We start from the raw sequence: 18,297 nt of genomic DNA on the forward strand, positions 1-18,297 counted from the left end.
TGAGATTTATCATGCATCAATCGCAATTGCTTCTAGGGCTTATTCTTGCAATCGACGCAGCTTCTGCTCATCCTCGATCATGGGGACCAAGGAGGTTCACCAGTCTTGTTTCCTTTGGCGATAGCTATACCGACCAATCGCGACTGAACTACTTTGGCTCTCATAACGGGTCAGCTCCACCCGTGGGCTGGGAGCAGCCAGACGTAAGTTCCTGTTTCCCAGTAGATCAAGCCCGCTGAGAAGCATAGAACAACAACACCGCATCAGGTGGCTATGTCTGGGGCCACTATGTCTCGCAATACGCCGATGTAAACCTGTACAACTACGCCGTCAGCGGCGCCGTGTGCTCCAACGAGATCACCCCGCGCACATTCGCCTACATCAACGCCCCTTTCCCTTCCGTCCGCGAATACGAAGTGCCAGCCTTCCTGGCTGACAGCAAGTATAAAGTGTCCGGAAAGAAGTTCCTCAACATCCCACCCCAGGAAACGGTGTACTCGATCTGGATCGGCACCAACGACTTGGGCAACTACGCCTTCGTCACCGACTCCCAGGTCAAGAATAAGACGATCCCGGATTACATCAAATGCGTGTACTCCGTGCTCGACCAGGTCTATGCTAATGGTGGCAGGTACTTTGTGCTCATGAACCTGGCGCCCCTGCAGCTGGCACCCTTGTACGCGACGCCGGAGAACGGCGGCGTGGGGGCCAACCATTACTGGACCGACAAGCCGGATAACCTGACCTTGATCAGTTACCGGATGTGGGAGCAGGTTGCGACTGTGAATGATGTGTTCAAGTACCAGACGCCGTATGAGGTGCTGGTGGCCAGGCGGTATCCTACAGCGCGGTTTGCGGTGATGGACATGTATGGATTGGTATGTTGCGTCTTGGACCCAGAAAGAAGAATGACGCTAATTTTGGCAGCTCTCCGAGGTTTATTACAAACCCGCAAAGTATTTCAATGGGAGTGCACCGGCCAATGTGACCGGGTTCAATAACCACTGCAATCTTAGTGGAGGCGAGTGCACCCGGCTTCCCAGTCCGGATTCCTTCATGTGGTTTGATGAGTTGCATCCTTCGCAGCGTACGGACCAGATTATTGCCGAGGAGTTTGTCAAGGTTGTCAGAAAGGAGAGTGATTGGGCTACATACTGGTAATCCTGTATATGGACATAGTACGGCAATATCGACTACGCCTTGCACGAAGAGTATGTCTAGGCTTGATCAAACGATATTGTGCATGTGAAAGCGGGCATAAATACTAGCTCAGGGTTACATACTGGAGTTACCTCAAGCTCAAAACTAATGCTATGGCTGAAACACAATCCTTAGCACAATCGGCATTTCCCGTAAAAACTAGACCTCCATAGCTCCAAGCCACCTCCTGAATGTCATCCTGACAGCTGCGATCTGTGCTTGGCTTTAATCGTCAGCAATCCCCCGCAACAACGGCCGGATTGACCAATTAATGGCCCTGACTAACCAACAGTTGCAATCTCCCTGGCCGCTAGCGAGGTATAAGGCGTCCTTCGACTCTGCCTTACTCCACGGGCACTTCTAGCAAACATTACGCTTTATGATGCATACTGTCCCGAGAAGAATGGCCATGTCCCGACCGCTCTCGATTGACATGTCCTCACCGGGAGTCCAGCATGTCCCGTACCCTCCCCGAAGTCCAACCACCACCGTACCCTATAGCCATCCGCCCTGAAAGCATCACACGACTCCCGGTGATAGTGACTGTCACCAACCGCCCGGAGCCATGGCACCCCCTCGATTACTCCATCGAACACGACGGAATCGAACTATTCACTGTCCGCGGCCAACCCTGGAAGATGAGCCAGGCACGCATGTTCCACGACCGCTCAGGACTCCCCCTCTTCAAGCTCCGCTGTCAATGGTACGACTCCTCGTCGCTGTGCCTCCGGCTTCCCGGTGGGACGCAGTGTATTCTCGAAGCAAAGTTGCGGGTTGCGATGAACTCGCCCAGGGCGGTTGTGACGTTCCGGAACGCTGCGCAGCAACCGAGGTCAAGTGGGCCGTCTGCTCAAAGCGAAGAGGTCGTGTTGGAGGTGCATGCGCAGGACCTTGATAATATCCTCCAGGTGGTGGTGGTTCAGAATCGCAATGTGGCGTACATCAATCGTATAACGGATCGGAGTGTACTCGCCGAGGGACAACGGCCTCCGTTCCGCTTCAGACCCAAGTGGACAGTTCGAGTTGCGGAGGGGGTGGATCTATCCTTGGTTAGTCAACCTTCAATTTTGCCTGTTTCGCTTCAATCTGACTGTTATAGATAGCGGTTGTTGTGGTCATTGTTGGTCAGCGAGTCGGATCAAACCTAGCGGACGGTTGATTGGGCATATCCGGACGGGGGAAGGTATATTCAGTTACACAGCCTGCAGGTAGAATTCTCTGATAGTGCAAGGCCTTTCGTCTATCAACTGCAAGATCGATGCTTGGTTAAGGTGTTGAATATCTGTTTGTTAGAGCCCAGAAAGGCTCTTAAGGGTAGAAGCCATACAAGCTCACTTCATATGCCGAACGTCAGGAGCAGGAGTAACGAACACTTATTGTCTGGATGAAGGCGATGCCCAACTTAATACTCAATTTGACTTCCAAAATACTTAACTCAGATCGAGCAGCGTTGTCGTTATAATCTCCTTCGGGCGGACATGTAAATGAATGGGCAACAGTGTCGCACTTCATCTGGTTGCCTCTCCATTCAACAATAATGAGCAGAGAGCTACTTCTTTCAGAGCTAAGAGCAGGGTTCTTTTGTTCCATTCCCTCAAAGAGTCCATCATCTTGAGCTGCATGAATGATTCACGGAATGCCGCGCCAGCCAATGGCAATCATTCTCAAGGACCATCGTGATGGACTTTTCGACAGCGTAGAGCCATAACCCTGGACTTCTTACTTCATGACCTACGATAGGAGCCAACACTATGGGACAATGGTCTTCATGCCGCCTCTCAACACACGATCCCCATATGTTGGACCACAGATCCAGAAGTTTTGAGCAGGTTCGCTCTGGGCGCCTGATCTTTCGGTCAGTGCATTTTAAATCTGGAGCTGTTTCTACACTGATTGCAGATAGCCCCATGATTTTCGCGCTGGAATGGCTATTTTGGGCCTGAGCTTCATGGACCCAATGATCGGGCTGCAAGAAAACCAATACAAGTTGCTCGCTACAGATACATGGGCTCTGCCTCGAGTGCCTGAAGAGTTGTATAGGCCCTGCGTACAGCCATGCTTGATAGGCTCGGATCTTTTATCTATGTAGCAGGTGGCTTTGACCTGCTGCCCGATATCTGGGCCTATCCGTTACCCACGGCCTCTTTCTTCGGGCTCATCGCTTCAAATGGTCGAATGCCACCGGACCACCCTCTTCGAACCCTTTATCTACAGCACTTTATGTCTATGCCAATCTCTTCGTTTGGAGCCACAATATAGTGGGCCCCAGATCTGCTTCAAGGTTCAATTGTCCTCGACAGCTCTCCCGAGCGACAGGCAGTCGCCCTACGAGCATTGTTCTTGAGAGGGTATCTCATGATGCAAGAGAATAACAACTCTTTAAAGGTACTGTGTTTTACTCGGCTTCGTGAATACAGCCAGTGACATTCAACTCCACAGGAGTCAAGCACTATGACGAATCTGCCAAACGGGGAGCCAGACTCAGAGGATGCGATTCATCGAGCAAAGGAACGATACAGATACGCACTCAATGCATTGATCGGCACGATTGCTCATGGAGACAATGAAAGTATCAATAGGCTTTTGGAGTTTCTACGGGAGAAAGATACCATCCATGAGGCTGTCCAAGAGGTATTGCAGTTGAAGTTTCTCCAAGAGTAGTCGTTCTACTTATCTCTTATTCTGGCTTTTCTACATCATGTTCGCAATATTCTCTTGGAAACGGAAATTTCTCTTCAGTAAGACAATCGACAGCGTATCTTGGACTAGGTTTGTGGAATAGGTTGGTTTGGATCTTTGGTATAGAGAAGTAGCATATCTGCAAATATGATGACTGATACCTCATTTCACGGCTCACGAATTGAACTAGAGGCTCCAATTAGACCTTGCCTAAAGATACCTTCTGATTAGGATCCCATGAAAAGAGAGTACCTCATGCTGAGGAAATGGAGATCCTCTCAGGCTCAAACCTCACAACTTCACCCATATTCATGAAGCCCACAACGTGATTTAGCCTCCATCTTTCTTTATTGGCGGACTCGAAGTGCTGATATATCACAAACTAATGCAGCATCTGCATTAGTTGCGTGCTCGAAAGTCTCCCCATTGGCCGGATGTTTTACCCTTCTATCGGAATACTAAGGTAGCTGGTTCATCGATGCTCGTACGATAGTTGACTTCAAGTCTAGACTATAGGTTGTCACCCTCTCATACTGTCTACAGCATTATCATCAAGATAAATGTCTGTTGCGTCACCAAAGAGGCCTGTTCACGAAGGGAATGTTATTCTGCGACTACCGCCATCTCACCAACCCACAACCCTGCCTACAGGCTCGACCCACGCTGTCAGATAAAGTACCATGCCCTAGGTTGCAGCAGGTCAAAGCAACCGTCGGCTGTCCGGTGAATGCCAGAGAGTTACCCTCGTGCACCCGGCCTCCTCCATCTGGGGCGCCTGCAAGAAGCACATAACACATCAGTCGACGACTTTCCCAACATCGAAAAATGGGCGTTCGATTGAAGGGACCCTTAGTGCAAACCACTCAAAAGACAGCCAACATAGGAGAGCTGTGCAATACAAGGGACAGAATGCATGTTCAATCTGGTCAACAATCCGCGGAGAAAGACGGCCCACAGGCGCAAGATCAAGCAGCTCGAGGACGAGCAAGACGACCTTCTTCAGCTCATTGATAAAAAAAGTTTGACGATTCAGACCTTGCAAGCGCTCGATTTGCTGCGCAGTAACGCCTAGCTAAGGAGGTGAAGATGTTCATTGAGCAGGAGATCCCACGAGGTCAATTGGAGAAGAGGGGGGGCTGATTGAGGTCACGAAAACAGCTCGCGATTACTATCTATGACCTAGCTGGGTTGGATAGCTTCTGCAGGGATGAAATAATCTCGACCTTGACCAAAGTGCAGAGGAAACCTCGAAGGACGAGTCAACGTGATGAGGAATTTCTCGTAATAAGAATAGCTCTACCATTCCTCTGCAAGATATACTGGCCAAAAACTACTAGTAATTCGCCTGATCATTCCAGTACAAGGTCCCATGATGCACCTCAGGCCCGGTAGCCCCGAACTCCCACCCAAACTTCAACTTCACCCACTGCATCAGATGCGCGGCAATCTTCAGATGTCCAACATCCGTGGGATGCCACTGCGGCGCGATATCGTTGTGCTGCAGGATGCCCGTCGTGTCGAAATAATGAATGAACCCCTGCTTCTCGTAATGCTGGTAAACCCGCTTGATCTCGTTCACCCAGATAGGGCCCTGGACGTATGTATCTCCGGAGGCTCCGAAACCACCCCACAGGGACTGCCACGATTAGCAGGGTACCTACTTTGTTGGGAGGACCTCACCATAAGAACAATCTCCGCCTTTGGCCAGATCTTGTGGATGTTGCCCACGAGAGTGACATAGTCGTTGTAGTAGTCTGTGCTTGAGACATTGTTCACCTGGTTATTGTCGTTTGTGCCGATGTTGATGACCACCAGATCGGCTGGATGTTGAGCCGCAAAGTTCCACCTGGGTGGATTATCGCCGTAGATCTCGTGTGCGCGCCAGGATGTGTCGGAGGTGCAGTACCATTGGTAGGACTGGATGGTCAGTCTGGAAGACGGCAATGGAGGCACTGGCTTACCTGACCGCGGGGATTACCCCAGCAATTCTGGTCGTGGAGGCAGATACCGGGATAGGCCTGAGCTGTTAGTATGGTAGGGAGCAGTTGGGGAATAGAACGTACTGTGATGGAGTATTCTACGTTTCCGAGTCCTGCTGCGAAATCATAGGCCCATGAGGACAGTCCTTCGTATGTCGCGTAGTCACCGGAGCTCAGCCTGCAATAATCAGTATGTGCGACTTTGTGGGACCATGTGGCCTACGAGTCTCCAATTATTTCAACCATCCTTGAGTACTCAGGGATCTTCGAGATCTTTGCGTCTGCTGCGACGGATACACCGGCCAACTGGATTGTGCTTGTTGTCAGTCAATTTCTCTTTGTATACAGATCCGGGGAAACGCATCCATAGGCCCAGTTTGTAACTACGAACATTAGCGAGATCGTCATATGTGCCTTCGTGTACGAGGCTTACCTCTCAGCTCAAAGGTCTTTGCGTCGCCGGCATTAGTGAGATTGAGCCCCGTGGTCGTAGGTCCAATAAATTGATATGTGGCATTGGCAGTGACATTGGAGAATTGCCAGTCCTGGCCACCCAGTCTTCGAACAAATTAGCCTTGCCTTACGATCTGGATTCTGGGATGCTGACGTACCTGTATGCCACGAGGACCCCTTGACTGGTGTATTGACCGAAGGACAGGGCGAGCTATCCAGTCACTTTCATCATCTCATCTCATTCCATGCGAGTTCTTCGTACCTTTTCACCAGTGAATGCAAGCTTAAACCCAGGAGCTCTAAAGATATGAATTAGAGTTGGAGTCAATTGCAACGACTGCTGTACATACGACCACCCTGTTCCATGTCAGTGGTTGCTCGTCTGTGTCATTTTGTTGAACTCACAAGAAATATGCTTGTCGTCCCATCTCCCCTTGTAGGAAATCTCCTTTGCGTCAGGCTTGTAGGTCTTCCATGTATTCTTGTCCAGCGAAATGACTTCGGCTTGCCCCGGATACGGGTTCAACCGAGCCTGGCCATTCTCAAGAATTGTTGCCGAGGCACCAAAGAGCCAAGTAAAGAATAAAAGAGCTCGCATTTTGGCAGCCCACAATACTCAACGTTGAAGTGGATAGGACGCATTGTTTCCGTTTGCAACTCGTTTCCTGCTATATATACTCACCCCGTATCTCTCCGCTCCGCACATAGGACGGCGCGGGGCAGCCGGCCTCAGAGTCCCATATTCTCCTCTGAACAATATGAGGCCGAGAGGGCGAAGCATATAATTGGCGGCTGAATTCTTTCCTGCAGAAATACTGTGGGGTCTACTTTGAGGGTCTCTGGGGAATTCAGCCGGAACTGTGCAGAGCGGCATTTTCTCCGTGCTTGATTGGGACGAATACCGTTTCTGCCGGTCTGGATATGTCACTGCCCCGGCTTGATAAGACTGATATGCCCCCTTCGTGCAGTCTGCGTGTGCTATACTTGTTGCGGCTTTTGGATATCAGGAGGTGCAATCGCTCATTTCCATTGCGGGATTGAGTATCATACCCGTCATACCGTCAGAGTGCCTGAACCTATACTGCAGCTGAGAAGACAAATCGTTGCTGCAGCTCATATTTCAAGAGCATTAAGTTGTCTCAGGCTCAAACATTACAATCGCGAGCAATTAGACTCCAATCGACCTGGTAAGATCAAGTCGAGCCTGTGACACAGACTCTCTTAATACCTCTACATACTACTTGCCTACAGCTTACACACCTTCCCTAGTATGTCCTGCAGCTTCCCGTCTCCGTCCTCGAAGATCTTGCCCAGGGATGCGATCTCCCCTGCTTTCATCCCCTTCCTCCACTTGGCCACGTCGCCGAGACCCTTTGCATCGCGCGACGCCTTGACAAAGCCCGCAGCCCCAAACATCATGCCCAGCATGTTGACAATGGCCGCGCTCGGATCCTTGACTGTGTCGTAAGTGGCCAGGACGGCGTTGCCCAGTTCGCCAGCGATGGCGATAATGCGGGCCAGATTAGCAAACCCGAGGCTAGCGGCGACCCCCTCGCCGACCATTGGGACGAACTGGGCGGGAATCTTGTTAGTATAAGTCTACTGGAAGCCTCAAGGTAAACTAGGGCTAAGGGTAGGGGTAAACTTACCATAAACACCACGCTAATAATCAACAAGATGAAATTCTCCTTCCGCTTTCGTTCTTCTTCTTCCTCCTCCTCCTCTTCCTGCTCTCCTAGCTTCTTCGCCTGCGCCATGCTATCCACCGCCTGCTCCAGCATAAACACAGCCGGGGCGTAAGCCAGCGCCGCATCCCGGGGATCGCCGCCCGTCCAGCTGCCGCCCATAATCTCCAGCATCGTGCTCTCCATCTCCGACCGCATAGTGGGAAGGTTCGGCAAGCCCTTCGTCACGATGTCCTTGGGGTTCTGCACGACCATGGACTCGTTCTTGATGGGCCACCCGGTGAAGCTTAGTGTCCACGAGGTTGCGGGGCGCGTGTTGTAGTTCGTGCGGTGGATCGAGTAGTCGCCGAAATCTACCCAGTCGTCTAAGAGGCCGGCGGTGACGAGGGCTTTGGAGAAGCCATCTTTGTCACGGAGGGTCAGGTCCGTGGCGTCGATGTACCGGAGGAGGGGGTCGAGGTTGTCGTCCCAGGAGGCGGCGCAGGGGACAAAGTCGTCTTGTTCGGGGAAGCGGCAATCAAAGTCTAACAGACAGACAAATCAGTCAGGTAACATCTGTAATGGCTAGGAGGACAACGTACACTGCATCCCATATCCAATCTCCGGCACCAGCTGATTGCTGCCGGTGATGCTCATATTCCACATGAAGGCGTTCTCGAGTACGGCCGGCACGACCTTTTCAATGTACTGGACATAATACTCAAACATCTCGTCGTAGCCGTTGTTGACCTCGGTGTAGTTGTCGTAGGCCGTGTCCAACATCCACAGCAGCGTGTCCAGCGTCATCTGCGCGACGCAGTGGTCGGGAATCGCGCCGGCGGCCTGCGCCGTCTGCAGCCCCTCGAGGTAGGGGAAGTGGATGTTCGGGCAGGGTTCGAACTCGGGCCAGTCGTCACCACTTTCTTGGAGGTCGCCCGTGCCATTGTTGCCGTAGGTCCGGTTCAGGTCGACGGCCCAGTCTACGCTACCACCGAAGTGCAGGTCGTCATACCACTGCCGACGCGCGTTGTAGCTGTCCGGGGTCAGCCAGGATACCCACTGGTTGCCGTTGTAGATCTGTGGCAGCATTCCGAGTTAGTTTCTTGTCGTCCGACATCTCCTCAGGAATACGTACGAGAATGTCGCCTTCGTCCTCGTACTGCGAGATGGTGACGTTATTGTAGTTGTCTTCGCTGTTGGCCGCGGCAATCAGGTCTTGGATCTCGACGTTGGAGAGGTAGCCGGCGCTGTGAGTAGGTGAGAAACCAGTAGCCCTATCATCCGAGCCTGTGGGACACGTACGTATCTGTGCAGGCTCCCTTGGTGGCCCCGGATTCCTTCCCGGTAAAAGTGCATTCAGGTCCCTTGCACGCGGGGTCGGTCATCTCAAAACTGCGGCCGTACAGGGCAAGCCCCGGCACGATCTTGATAGACGGGATCCCAGCCTTGGTGATCATGGCGAGTGTGTACTCGGTCTCGGTCTTGTTCACATGGCTGCGGAGACAGTTGCCGGTCGGACAACCGGGGCTTTTGGCAAGGCATGGTGTTAGTCCAGGCTGCGGAGAAGGGCATGGATCCGGGCTTCTTACTTGACAAACGTGTTGTTCCAGTCCCACTGGCCGTGGAGATCGTACGTCATGTAGACATAGTAGTCCTGTAGCGGGAGTAAGCGTCATGACATTCCGCTGTTCGCTTCTGTCGCGGCTTTCGCGATTACTCACAATGTAGTTATCAAACTGAGTGAGCGGGTCGAAGCCCTTCAGGTACCAGTATGACGCCGGAAGGGCCATTGACATGGACTTCTCCTCCGGCAGCTGGTTGCGAACGAGCTTCAGGAACTCGGCATAGTTCTCTCCCGAGTCAAGGTTATCTGGGTCGATCCCCGGGATGTCTTGGGCCTAGGAGAGAGAAGAGAGCCGTCAACGTCAGTCAACCTGGTGCCGACATGGAAGAACAACCTACCCCCGGATATTCCCAGTCAAAGTCTACCCCGTCGAGGTCGTTATCCACAATGAACTTGACGACATTGGCAGCGAGGGTCTGGCGATTCCCGTCGCGGACGCCCGTTCGGAAGATATTGTGCGTGTAGGCATCGGTCGAGAACCCCCAGCCACCAAAGCTCATAATGCGCTGGATGTTCTGCAGCTTCAGCAGGCCATCGAACTGCTCCTGGAGGCCGCTCACGTCTACCTCCCAGCTTTCGGTGATGTTGCCAAACGCCCAGTGCACGTGTGTGTAGTAGCCGTCCTCGGTCATCTTGGAGATGTCCATGTTGGCACACTTGCGGTCCAGGTTCCATGCCTCGAAGTAGCCGATGCGCCGGGGGTTGGGGAGCCATACGCTCGTGCTCTTGATTTCGGTGCCGCAGTTGGAGATGCAGCCGTTGGTGTTGTTCTTTGCGGTGCCTGGTGCCCTGTGATTTTGGATTAGTGGGACAGGACCCTTGTAGGTGGTATAATACTCACCCGCCGTCGGCGGTGGTGTTGGTGCAGAATTCAGGAGTGATGCCGCATTGGCCCCAAACATCACAGCACGCGTTCAGGGGACACGGGTTTAATTCCGCCCAGTCCCATGTCGAACCGTTGTTTGGCTTCTCTGTTCCAGGTTTCTACCAGAACAACCAGTTAGCCATGGGAGAGCTATGTTGTGGAGAGGCAATGGACGGACCTGTGGGCCGCAAGCGACCCCATCGACGGGTGAAGGGAATGGTGGCATGCCTTCACTCAGACAGATGCTTTGACCGAGCTGGAGCATACTGCACCCCGTCCAGCCCCAGGTGAGGCTGTTGTAGTCGGGGATCTTGTCCGCGTCCATCTGGTTCGCCTTGGCGATATCGGCGCAGGTGTCGTCCTGCTGAACTACATAGACGAAGCAGTTTCCGTCATCATCGGGCTTGGGCGAGAAGTCCGGAAGGGACCCCTCAGAGCAGCAGACATACTGATCCACTACGAGGGTGTCGCAAAAGTTGGAGGCAGGGTTGTATATGGTGAGGTCGTCCTGGGAGATGCCACAGCGTTGGGCAAGGGCCCAACACCCGTCACCACCCTGGACTTGAATGTATGAACAAACGTCGCTCATTCTCTCCAGAGAAGCAGAAAAGATCTGTTTGTTGGAAACACAGAAGGAGGCTGTGGTTGGGATTTATAGTGGCGATTCATAAGTGTGTACCCGTAAAATTCTACATACCGGATACAACAATAGCGTTCCCTCTGTTAGGCATAGTCGGAGGCTGTAGATAGACCGAGATAGGAACTATAGTAGTATGTTTTATGCCGGATAACAAGTGCCGGTAGTTCGTCCCTCCTAATTCCCCCTGGATCTGTAGGATCCCGATCTCGGGGGCCAAATCTCGGGGGCCAAATCCTTCTCGGCCATACCCGTATCATGTTTGAGTGTTATGTTGCATCAGGTGTGGGTTCCCCTGTGCCTAGAGGTGCCAAGTGCCAGGAAATGGGGCTGAATTAAGCGTTGATCCCTCTAAGCCTCTCAGGGGTTCGAATTGCACCCAATTAGGTTGCGCAGATGTTGTTGAGTTAGAAACGCCAAGCGTCTGGATGCTCCTTGTATTTCGCCTCTGCCTCTTAGTCTTTCTCTCCTCGCTTGCAAATCGGGCTTTGCGTTAATATTATCTCTGTCTTTGTATAGCGTGGTGTAATCTCCGGCTCTGTCGGGAAAGCCCTTGGCTGGATGAACAGGATATTCGGAGTATTGAAGTATTATGGTACTCCCTTATCTTCTATAACCTCCTGGTCTTGTCCAAATCAATTTTATATCCTAGTTTGATCTTACATTGAGGCCATAGGTATCAGCACCATAGGCATGAGCATGATGCTTCTTATTTCTATTCTGTTGCTCACCTTCCTGGCCCCTCATGTGCTTGCCAGCAAGATAGCAGGGCCGTACCAGGTTTTCAATTCCCCTTGCCCAGGACATTCCGTACTCTTTCCGAAGCGTGTGGAATTCGCTAACTGTTCTCCCTGAATAGACCGTGTACATGTGGTACGCCTACCGCATGGACATCGAGGCCTTTGGCAAAAGGCCCGACATGATCGCACCCGATTGTCTCGGCACCGTCCCCGACGGGACCTGCTACTTCGACGAATTCGTCGACTACCTACAAAGAGACGGCAAACACCTGGACGCGGGCCAAAAGACCTCGGCCGGCAAGTACTTCTGGCCCGACGCCGTCGTCATGGCCAAGGAGCTCGGCACCCTCAAGTCCAACGGCGCCGACTTTGTCCCGAACCAGGACCCCCAGAAGATCTTCAAGGCGGGCACCTTCACCAATCCCAACCCGCGCCTCAGCGATATCTTGGAGCTCATCACGGATAGGATCCAGGCTGCCCGTGTGAAGCTGGGTGATGACGCCCTCTCCGATGGCCTCTTTGAGGCCCGCACGGCCATGACGGGCGTGCATGAGGCCCGTCTCGCGGATAACGGCCAGGGCTTGATTGATACGATCAATGACTACCTGAGGGACGTGAAGGGGTCCTCGACCACGGTGGAGACTAAGACCCCGACGGCGCTGGACGGGTCGACGTACCTCGATGTCGACGTCGACAAGACAAAGGCCAAAGACCCGGCATTTGCAGGGCACTGGGCCGACTTCCAGCAGTGGCTGGGGCAGCAGAAGAGGACCAACAAGACGAAGCTGGGTCAGGTCCGGATGCATTGGGATGCGGCCCAGGGGGTGCAGCAGGTGGAGGCCCGTGTTTACGGGGCTAGTTCGTGCTAGTATTTGGCGTATATCGATTTTGGTTTCTAGATCAAGGAAAAGACGAGAAGTTTGCTTTAGTTCAGTAATGCTGTCCAGCAGTGATAGACTGCATCCATCTTTTTCCCTGCCCACACTCAGACCTGCGAGTCACTCCCACGCATAATAAGCAGTTCCTTCAGTTTGCACTGCTGCACATTCTTGTGCAAAGCCGAAACATGACAGCCGGGCGCATTACAGGAGCCTCGTCCTCGGACCCAAAAACCGCCCTGACTGCATCCCGCAACGCCTCTTTGGCCGAGACCAGGTCCTCCTGCCCGAACCTTGCCCCAATGGTAGCATTAGGCGCCTCGCCCAGCGCCATGAACTCTTTGATCCTTGCCTTGTCGTCCGCATCGACAAGCTGCACGCGCGCGTCGGCCAGGAGGCCAAACAAACCCGCACTAGTCTCAACGTCGGCGTGTATGACAACCGGTGGTAAAATGACAACCATCCAGCTGGTTGTCTTTGTGCGCATCAGGTCTGCAAGCTCGCGCCGGGTCCACCTGTAGTGCTCATGGGGTTGATCGGGATTCTCGCGGTGTTGAAAGTCCTGCAAGAGGCCGAGCATGATGGAGGCCTGGCGGGACCTGGTCCGCGCTGCATACCACATGAGACAGCGGACCGGATCGCCCCAATCATAGCTTTGCCATTCGATATCCACGGATGGCTCCCAATTCAGATGGACTGCATCACGCGCGGTGTCAAGCCAGGGTTGTTTAACCATGTAATTGCTGAAGCGGTATGTATCTGGGTTATTCTCGTCCGGGAGCAGCTGAGGGCGGCCGCTCTCAAAGGCAACAGCCCTTGACTCGCGGCAAACACGCGCAATTACAGGAGGGGCCGCATTAGTCCATGTGATCTTCCAATTCATACTGCATGGAGGCTCATCCCATATAAGATCGTCTTGTTGGTCGTCGAGCTCCATGATATGGCGAGGGAGGCACTCGCGCCAGATCGCTAGACGAATTTCAGTTGGAAACTTGGGAAACAGGTAAAAGACACCTTCCAGAGCGGACATGCTGCTGAAGATTGATTATGATCCACCGCTGAGCAATATGGGCCGTACAATCTCAGACTTTGGGGCTTGTATCACCGAAAGAAAAGGAGACAACAATCAACCGTCGTGCAAGTCACATGATGTTGTCATTTTTTTAATCCCCACCCTACAACACCAAAGAGGATTTTCACTATTTTTTGTGTCTTGAACATGTCATTTAATTCTCCAAGCAACTCTTCATGGACTAATCTGGATTAATTACCTTAGAAGCTCTTGGTCTTGGGCCTGATGGCCTATGGTTAACTATCAGAAAGTCCCACCATGGCTTTATATGTGCCTCGATGAGGAAATAGAATTTGTTGATGATATAGACGTAGAAGAATAAATGTATCATATCATAATATAGGCCGTGACTCAGCTACTGATTATACTCGCAAGCTGGTCTCATCACTTCTTAGCCAACGACGCAATCTTCACCTTCGTTTGCTCCACGACGCTCTTCTCATCCCAGATAAAGTTGACACTCTCCTGCTGAACCGTCGCCTTGGCCCATCTCGTAAACGCGGGAGTTCTCTTCTCCAGCAGCTCAGGCAAATCCTCCCTCAACAGTCCATGCTCAGGCTTATGGAACGAGAGCAGCCGCAACAGGAACGAACCAGTCAACACCTCCGCCAGGGTCAACTTCTCACTCCCACCGAAGAACGGACCGGATCCCTTCTGCGAGGACAGAATGGGTTCGATCTCCTTCTCGATAGCCGCGACGAGAGCCTCGCCCGCAGCGGCGCGGTCCTCGGCGCTCGAGGCGCGCTGAGAAGCCATGAACTGCGGCTGGACCTTGCTGAAGTATGTATCGACGAAGAAGGCGATGCGGGCGCGCTGCAGGGCGCCTTCGGGGCTGTTGGAGGGGGGGACGAGGTGGGATGGATGGGCGTCTGCGAGGAACTGGGCGACGATGGCGGACTCGGTGATGATGTTGCCGTTGTAGGAGATGGAGGGGACGAGGCCGCGCTGTGGCGGTTAGAGTGGACTGACATGTCAGGGGGAGGAGTGTCATACAGGGTTAATTTCAAGATACCATGGTTCCCGTGGTTTGTTCAGATCAATAATGACCTCTTCGTAGTCAAGGCCGAGTTCCTTGAGGGCGATATGCGCTCTGTGGGCCCAGGGGCATCTGTGGTTGGTGTAGAGGGTGATCTTTGGAGCAGACATATTGCGTTCTGTGTTTCGCAGATGACGAAGTTGAATGACCACGAAGCGAGTGTATGCTTTGATTTATAAAGAGAGCACAGACACAGCAATTGTTGATTTATAAGCCTGTTGATGAGAATTTGGCAATTGTGAGGGGAAATGACGATGATCCGGAAACATGGGAACTGTGGAGAACAACGGCAAATGCCGCGCATAATCTCATTGCCGGCTATTCATTATTATTAATCGGCAAATATTCATGAGGAGCTTATCGGATATCCATTGTATCAAGCGATGGAACTTGGAGTCAGTGGTGCATAGAGTATGCTCATGTGTAGCCTCAGACCTCCGATTCTGCTCAGGTAGTAGAAGCCCTATAGACGTACCAAGTATAGTAGATGACGACCCAGAAAGAGACTGCTCCAGTAGAGTTAAAGAACTGTTAACTGGAGAGTTTCTCGTGCTGCTCGTGCATCCCATTTGTTCAATATAAAAGATCAGATGCAAGCGAGGATATCCATGCCAGTTCCATTTCTCCGGTAAGCTTAAATTGATTCGCGTCTCCACTATGCGTCAAGGGACCAGGATTATCGACTCATTATTAGTTAGATTCTGCCAAGTCTCAAAGATGTATATACATGAAACAACACCCAATAGGTTTCCGTGAACAGCGTGACCCCTCGTAGTACCTCTAGAAGCACAAAAATATATCACAAGTATCTCCTGACATTATTTTCTTTTCAAATAGCGCCTGCGCAAATTGAAGCCATGAACTTCCGTAACTCATATGCATAACCAATGTTCTTTTCGAAGATATGTATCACCGAAGGGCCAGGTACTGAGCAACAGCCTCGTTGTGAACGGCTGCAGCGGTGTAGTCCTTCACTGGGGACTTCTTGCTTGGGGACTTCGGATCTGAAGGCGCCTTCTCGGCGGCCTTGAGCTTCAATGACTTTGTGAACATGCCCTTGAGAGTCGAGGCTGTTGAGGAGGCTGTGTGGGTTGAGGCGTTGTCGAGGGTGGTGGACTTGAAGGACTTGGGCGACATTTTGACGGGACTCTGATTCTTAGGTACTCGAGGCTTTTGTGTCTTGTTTTGGACTGATAAAGCTCAGAGGTGAGGGATTGCTTCGTGGTGACTATGATGTATGGATGGAGAGTATTGTTATGATATTGTCGGTTTCGCTTTCGAGAGCACAACGTAGGTGACAGTGAGATCACAATTAAATTGAGACAAATGATTATGTTTGTTTGATGCTTGATGTAGATACTTCTCAACAGACATCCTTGGCTCCTTTATATACATCTTCCTCCCTCGAGGCAAGTATCAATATCAGTCATTTTGGCAGATGACAAAACTCCCCAAACATGACAAACGCAAAATATGACGCAAATTCAGGTCTAGACACAAATCTTTGAATAGGCAGAATCCTTTGCAAATGCTGCAAACCAGCCATACTGGAGTCATCGTGCCTCAGTCCGGCATAGTTCCTCGTATCTGGTCCACTGGTGTTGCTTCTGGCTCGATGCCGAGACTCCAAGGGCGTGTCAAGTGTCAACTGTGAATGGTCGGAAAACTCTCCTGCGGGATTTCCGAGATCGGTTGACGGTGACTCAGGCTGCGAGGCTAAAATACGAGGATCATTATTAAGCGCACGGCTCTAGGATGTGAACGTTTGTATGGCTTCGTGGTCTATACATTTGATGCTCTTGGCGGGCTCGATCAAGGATGGTTCCTTTGTGGACATCGGCTTATTAATGGCTCTGAATATTCAGGTTAAATAAGGAGAATCCAATTACTCAATCTAACCAGTAAATACTTCGTTTGAAGTACCATTGTTGGTAAGCGACTCCAGACACCATTGTCTATCCCATATCCAAACTTGGCGGGGCATGACTCAATATTTTCGGCCTGATGCCGACAGTTTCTACCCCAATTTTGTGCCTAATTTGCAATCAGAAATATTCCCCGAATACGATCTGAAGCCGACCTGACCAATGACCGTATCCATTGCAGGCTTGCCTCATAGACAAGGAAATAAGGCGGTGCATGTAGCCTGCTAGACTCCAAGCTCCAATCATTGCATGATCAAAGAATATCTATCTGAGAGACGTTGACTAGCACTACAAAAATCTCGGTTCGTGTTTGTAAGCTAGGCATATTTCTGCGACAGAGCGTGAAGTCTCTTCCTCGCTCCATTCTCCCAATCATCCCAACACAAACTCAACATCGCCGAGTGACGGCCAGGTCCAAGTTTTTTCTGGCCGGTTGGGTCCATCCCAGGCATTTGCTCGTCAATGTTACCACTCGAATGTCCCTTCTTGCCCTCTGGTAACACCCGTTGCCAGCGGATGATGCCCTCAAGCTGGAAACCGAGGCGCTGCGCAGCGGCAATCGAGGCCTGATTGCTGCTGAATGCCTGCCACTGGACGCGTCGGAGATGGAGTCCATGAGGTGGGGGATCCAACATATGGTGGAGAAGCAGCGTGTGAGCTGTTTTGCCGACAAACGTTCGATGGAACCGTGGAAGGATCACGACCTATGGAGGTGAGTAGGTTTACACGGCATGGTAGGCAAGAATACCTACATGTCCCACCTCGACAACGGAGTTTTCTGGATCCGCGTTGATCAGACCGGTGGTCCCGGCAAATGTACCATCTTCCACTTTCAGTTCCTCAAACTCATCGGAGCCAGGCGTTCGCTTTCTGACCACACCGGCTTTGAGGATGATTGCGAAGATGATCACTGCCTTGGTGGAGCGGACTCGATCGCTATACCAGCGATCATATGCGTCAGGGCCTTCGAAGGGTCCATAAGGGAGATATTGGAAGATCTCGGGAGTTTCGGATGACAATTTCACGTATGTCGCGGACAGTTCCTGGAAATTGGACTACACAAATCCGAAGGTTAGTGGTCATAGCAGGTTGAAAGGGAGCGAGGCATTACATCAAATGGAACTAGCCGGAGACGGTCATTCTCCAATTTCGACAGGTCCAGCGGAAAGCAGAAATTGTCCATGTTTGAAGAATTCTGGTGCATACTAAGGCATAAGATGTACTGCCAGACTATTGACAGCGTCAGTCGATCTCTTGTAAGAGTCAGTTCGCCCTATTTTCTGCTGACGCTGTATATGGCGAGATCGGCACTTTCACATGCTCCGCTTGATCGGACGAAGTGACTCGTAGGGCTGCGACTGTGCGCCAATAGTATCAAAATGACCAAATAAAGAAGAAAAAGGCATTTGACGGGCAACGTGAGAGAATCGGGAAGCGCCAAGTGTCCAATTAGGATGGCTCAGGGGCCAACTATATATAGGCTGACTAAGTCGGGACGCTAAACCTAAACGGGATGGAATCCTGACACCCCCCCTCGGACCGACT

General features: G+C 51.8%; 9 protein-coding genes across 9 annotated transcripts; 3 read left to right on the forward strand and 6 right to left on the reverse strand.

Annotated features, from left to right (window-relative positions):
* Positions 1 to 11: 11 nt before the first annotated feature.
* CDV56_102819 (SGNH/GDSL hydrolase family protein) lies at positions 12 to 1,161 on the forward strand (the record flags this gene model as incomplete). The annotated part of the gene is made up of 3 exons (XM_026756438.1): positions 12 to 203; positions 249 to 878; positions 928 to 1,161. The coding sequence occupies 3 exons, from the start codon at positions 12 to 14 to the stop codon at positions 1,159 to 1,161; spliced, it is 1,056 nt and encodes a 351-aa protein (XP_026610836.1).
* A 494-nt stretch (positions 1,162 to 1,655) lies between these two features.
* On the forward strand, positions 1,656 to 2,359 carry CDV56_103016 (uncharacterized protein; the record flags this gene model as incomplete). The annotated part of the gene is made up of 2 exons (XM_026756635.1): positions 1,656 to 2,249; positions 2,300 to 2,359. 2 exons carry the CDS (start codon positions 1,656 to 1,658, stop codon positions 2,357 to 2,359), a joined length of 654 nt encoding a protein of 217 aa, XP_026610837.1.
* Positions 2,360 to 5,212: 2,853 nt separating this feature from the next.
* CDV56_103416 (SGNH/GDSL hydrolase family protein) lies at positions 5,213 to 6,909 on the reverse strand (the record flags this gene model as incomplete). Its single annotated transcript, XM_026757035.1, has 10 exons — positions 5,213 to 5,515; positions 5,560 to 5,796; positions 5,841 to 5,897; positions 5,943 to 6,036; positions 6,205 to 6,241; positions 6,292 to 6,416; positions 6,470 to 6,522; positions 6,574 to 6,610; positions 6,662 to 6,668; positions 6,717 to 6,909. The coding sequence occupies 10 exons, from the start codon at positions 6,907 to 6,909 to the stop codon at positions 5,213 to 5,215; spliced, it is 1,143 nt and encodes a 380-aa protein (XP_026610838.1).
* A 647-nt stretch (positions 6,910 to 7,556) lies between these two features.
* CDV56_103658 (uncharacterized protein) lies at positions 7,557 to 11,053 on the reverse strand (the record flags this gene model as incomplete). Its single annotated transcript, XM_026757277.1, has 10 exons — positions 7,557 to 7,910; positions 7,961 to 8,520; positions 8,578 to 9,052; positions 9,111 to 9,222; positions 9,278 to 9,502; positions 9,565 to 9,629; positions 9,697 to 9,873; positions 9,938 to 10,388; positions 10,441 to 10,583; positions 10,643 to 11,053. 10 exons carry the CDS (start codon positions 11,051 to 11,053, stop codon positions 7,557 to 7,559), a joined length of 2,973 nt encoding a protein of 990 aa, XP_026610839.1.
* A 916-nt stretch (positions 11,054 to 11,969) lies between these two features.
* On the forward strand, positions 11,970 to 12,710 carry CDV56_104104 (uncharacterized protein; the record flags this gene model as incomplete). Its single annotated transcript, XM_026757723.1, has 1 exon — positions 11,970 to 12,710. The coding sequence occupies one exon, from the start codon at positions 11,970 to 11,972 to the stop codon at positions 12,708 to 12,710; it is 741 nt and encodes a 246-aa protein (XP_026610840.1).
* A 157-nt stretch (positions 12,711 to 12,867) lies between these two features.
* CDV56_104197 (2EXR domain-containing protein) lies at positions 12,868 to 13,749 on the reverse strand (the record flags this gene model as incomplete). Its single annotated transcript, XM_026757816.1, has 1 exon — positions 12,868 to 13,749. The coding sequence occupies one exon, from the start codon at positions 13,747 to 13,749 to the stop codon at positions 12,868 to 12,870; it is 882 nt and encodes a 293-aa protein (XP_026610841.1).
* A 426-nt stretch (positions 13,750 to 14,175) lies between these two features.
* Positions 14,176 to 14,937, reverse strand: CDV56_104326 (glutathione S-transferase family protein; the record flags this gene model as incomplete). Its single annotated transcript, XM_026757945.1, has 2 exons — positions 14,176 to 14,736; positions 14,785 to 14,937. 2 exons carry the CDS (start codon positions 14,935 to 14,937, stop codon positions 14,176 to 14,178), a joined length of 714 nt encoding a protein of 237 aa, XP_026610842.1.
* Positions 14,938 to 15,736: 799 nt separating this feature from the next.
* On the reverse strand, positions 15,737 to 15,964 carry CDV56_104473 (uncharacterized protein; the record flags this gene model as incomplete). Its single annotated transcript, XM_026758092.1, has 1 exon — positions 15,737 to 15,964. One exon carries the CDS (start codon positions 15,962 to 15,964, stop codon positions 15,737 to 15,739), a length of 228 nt encoding a protein of 75 aa, XP_026610843.1.
* Positions 15,965 to 17,069: 1,105 nt separating this feature from the next.
* Positions 17,070 to 17,935, reverse strand: CDV56_104597 (GNAT family N-acetyltransferase; the record flags this gene model as incomplete). Its single annotated transcript, XM_026758216.1, has 3 exons — positions 17,070 to 17,456; positions 17,505 to 17,807; positions 17,864 to 17,935. 3 exons carry the CDS (start codon positions 17,933 to 17,935, stop codon positions 17,070 to 17,072), a joined length of 762 nt encoding a protein of 253 aa, XP_026610844.1.
* Between the last annotated feature and the right edge of the window lie 362 nt (positions 17,936 to 18,297).

Source organism: Aspergillus thermomutatus (genome assembly GCF_002237265.1).
Source record: "Aspergillus thermomutatus strain HMR AF 39 chromosome Unknown NODE_274, whole genome shotgun sequence".
Taxonomy (NCBI): Eukaryota; Fungi; Ascomycota; class Eurotiomycetes; order Eurotiales; family Aspergillaceae; genus Aspergillus; species Aspergillus thermomutatus.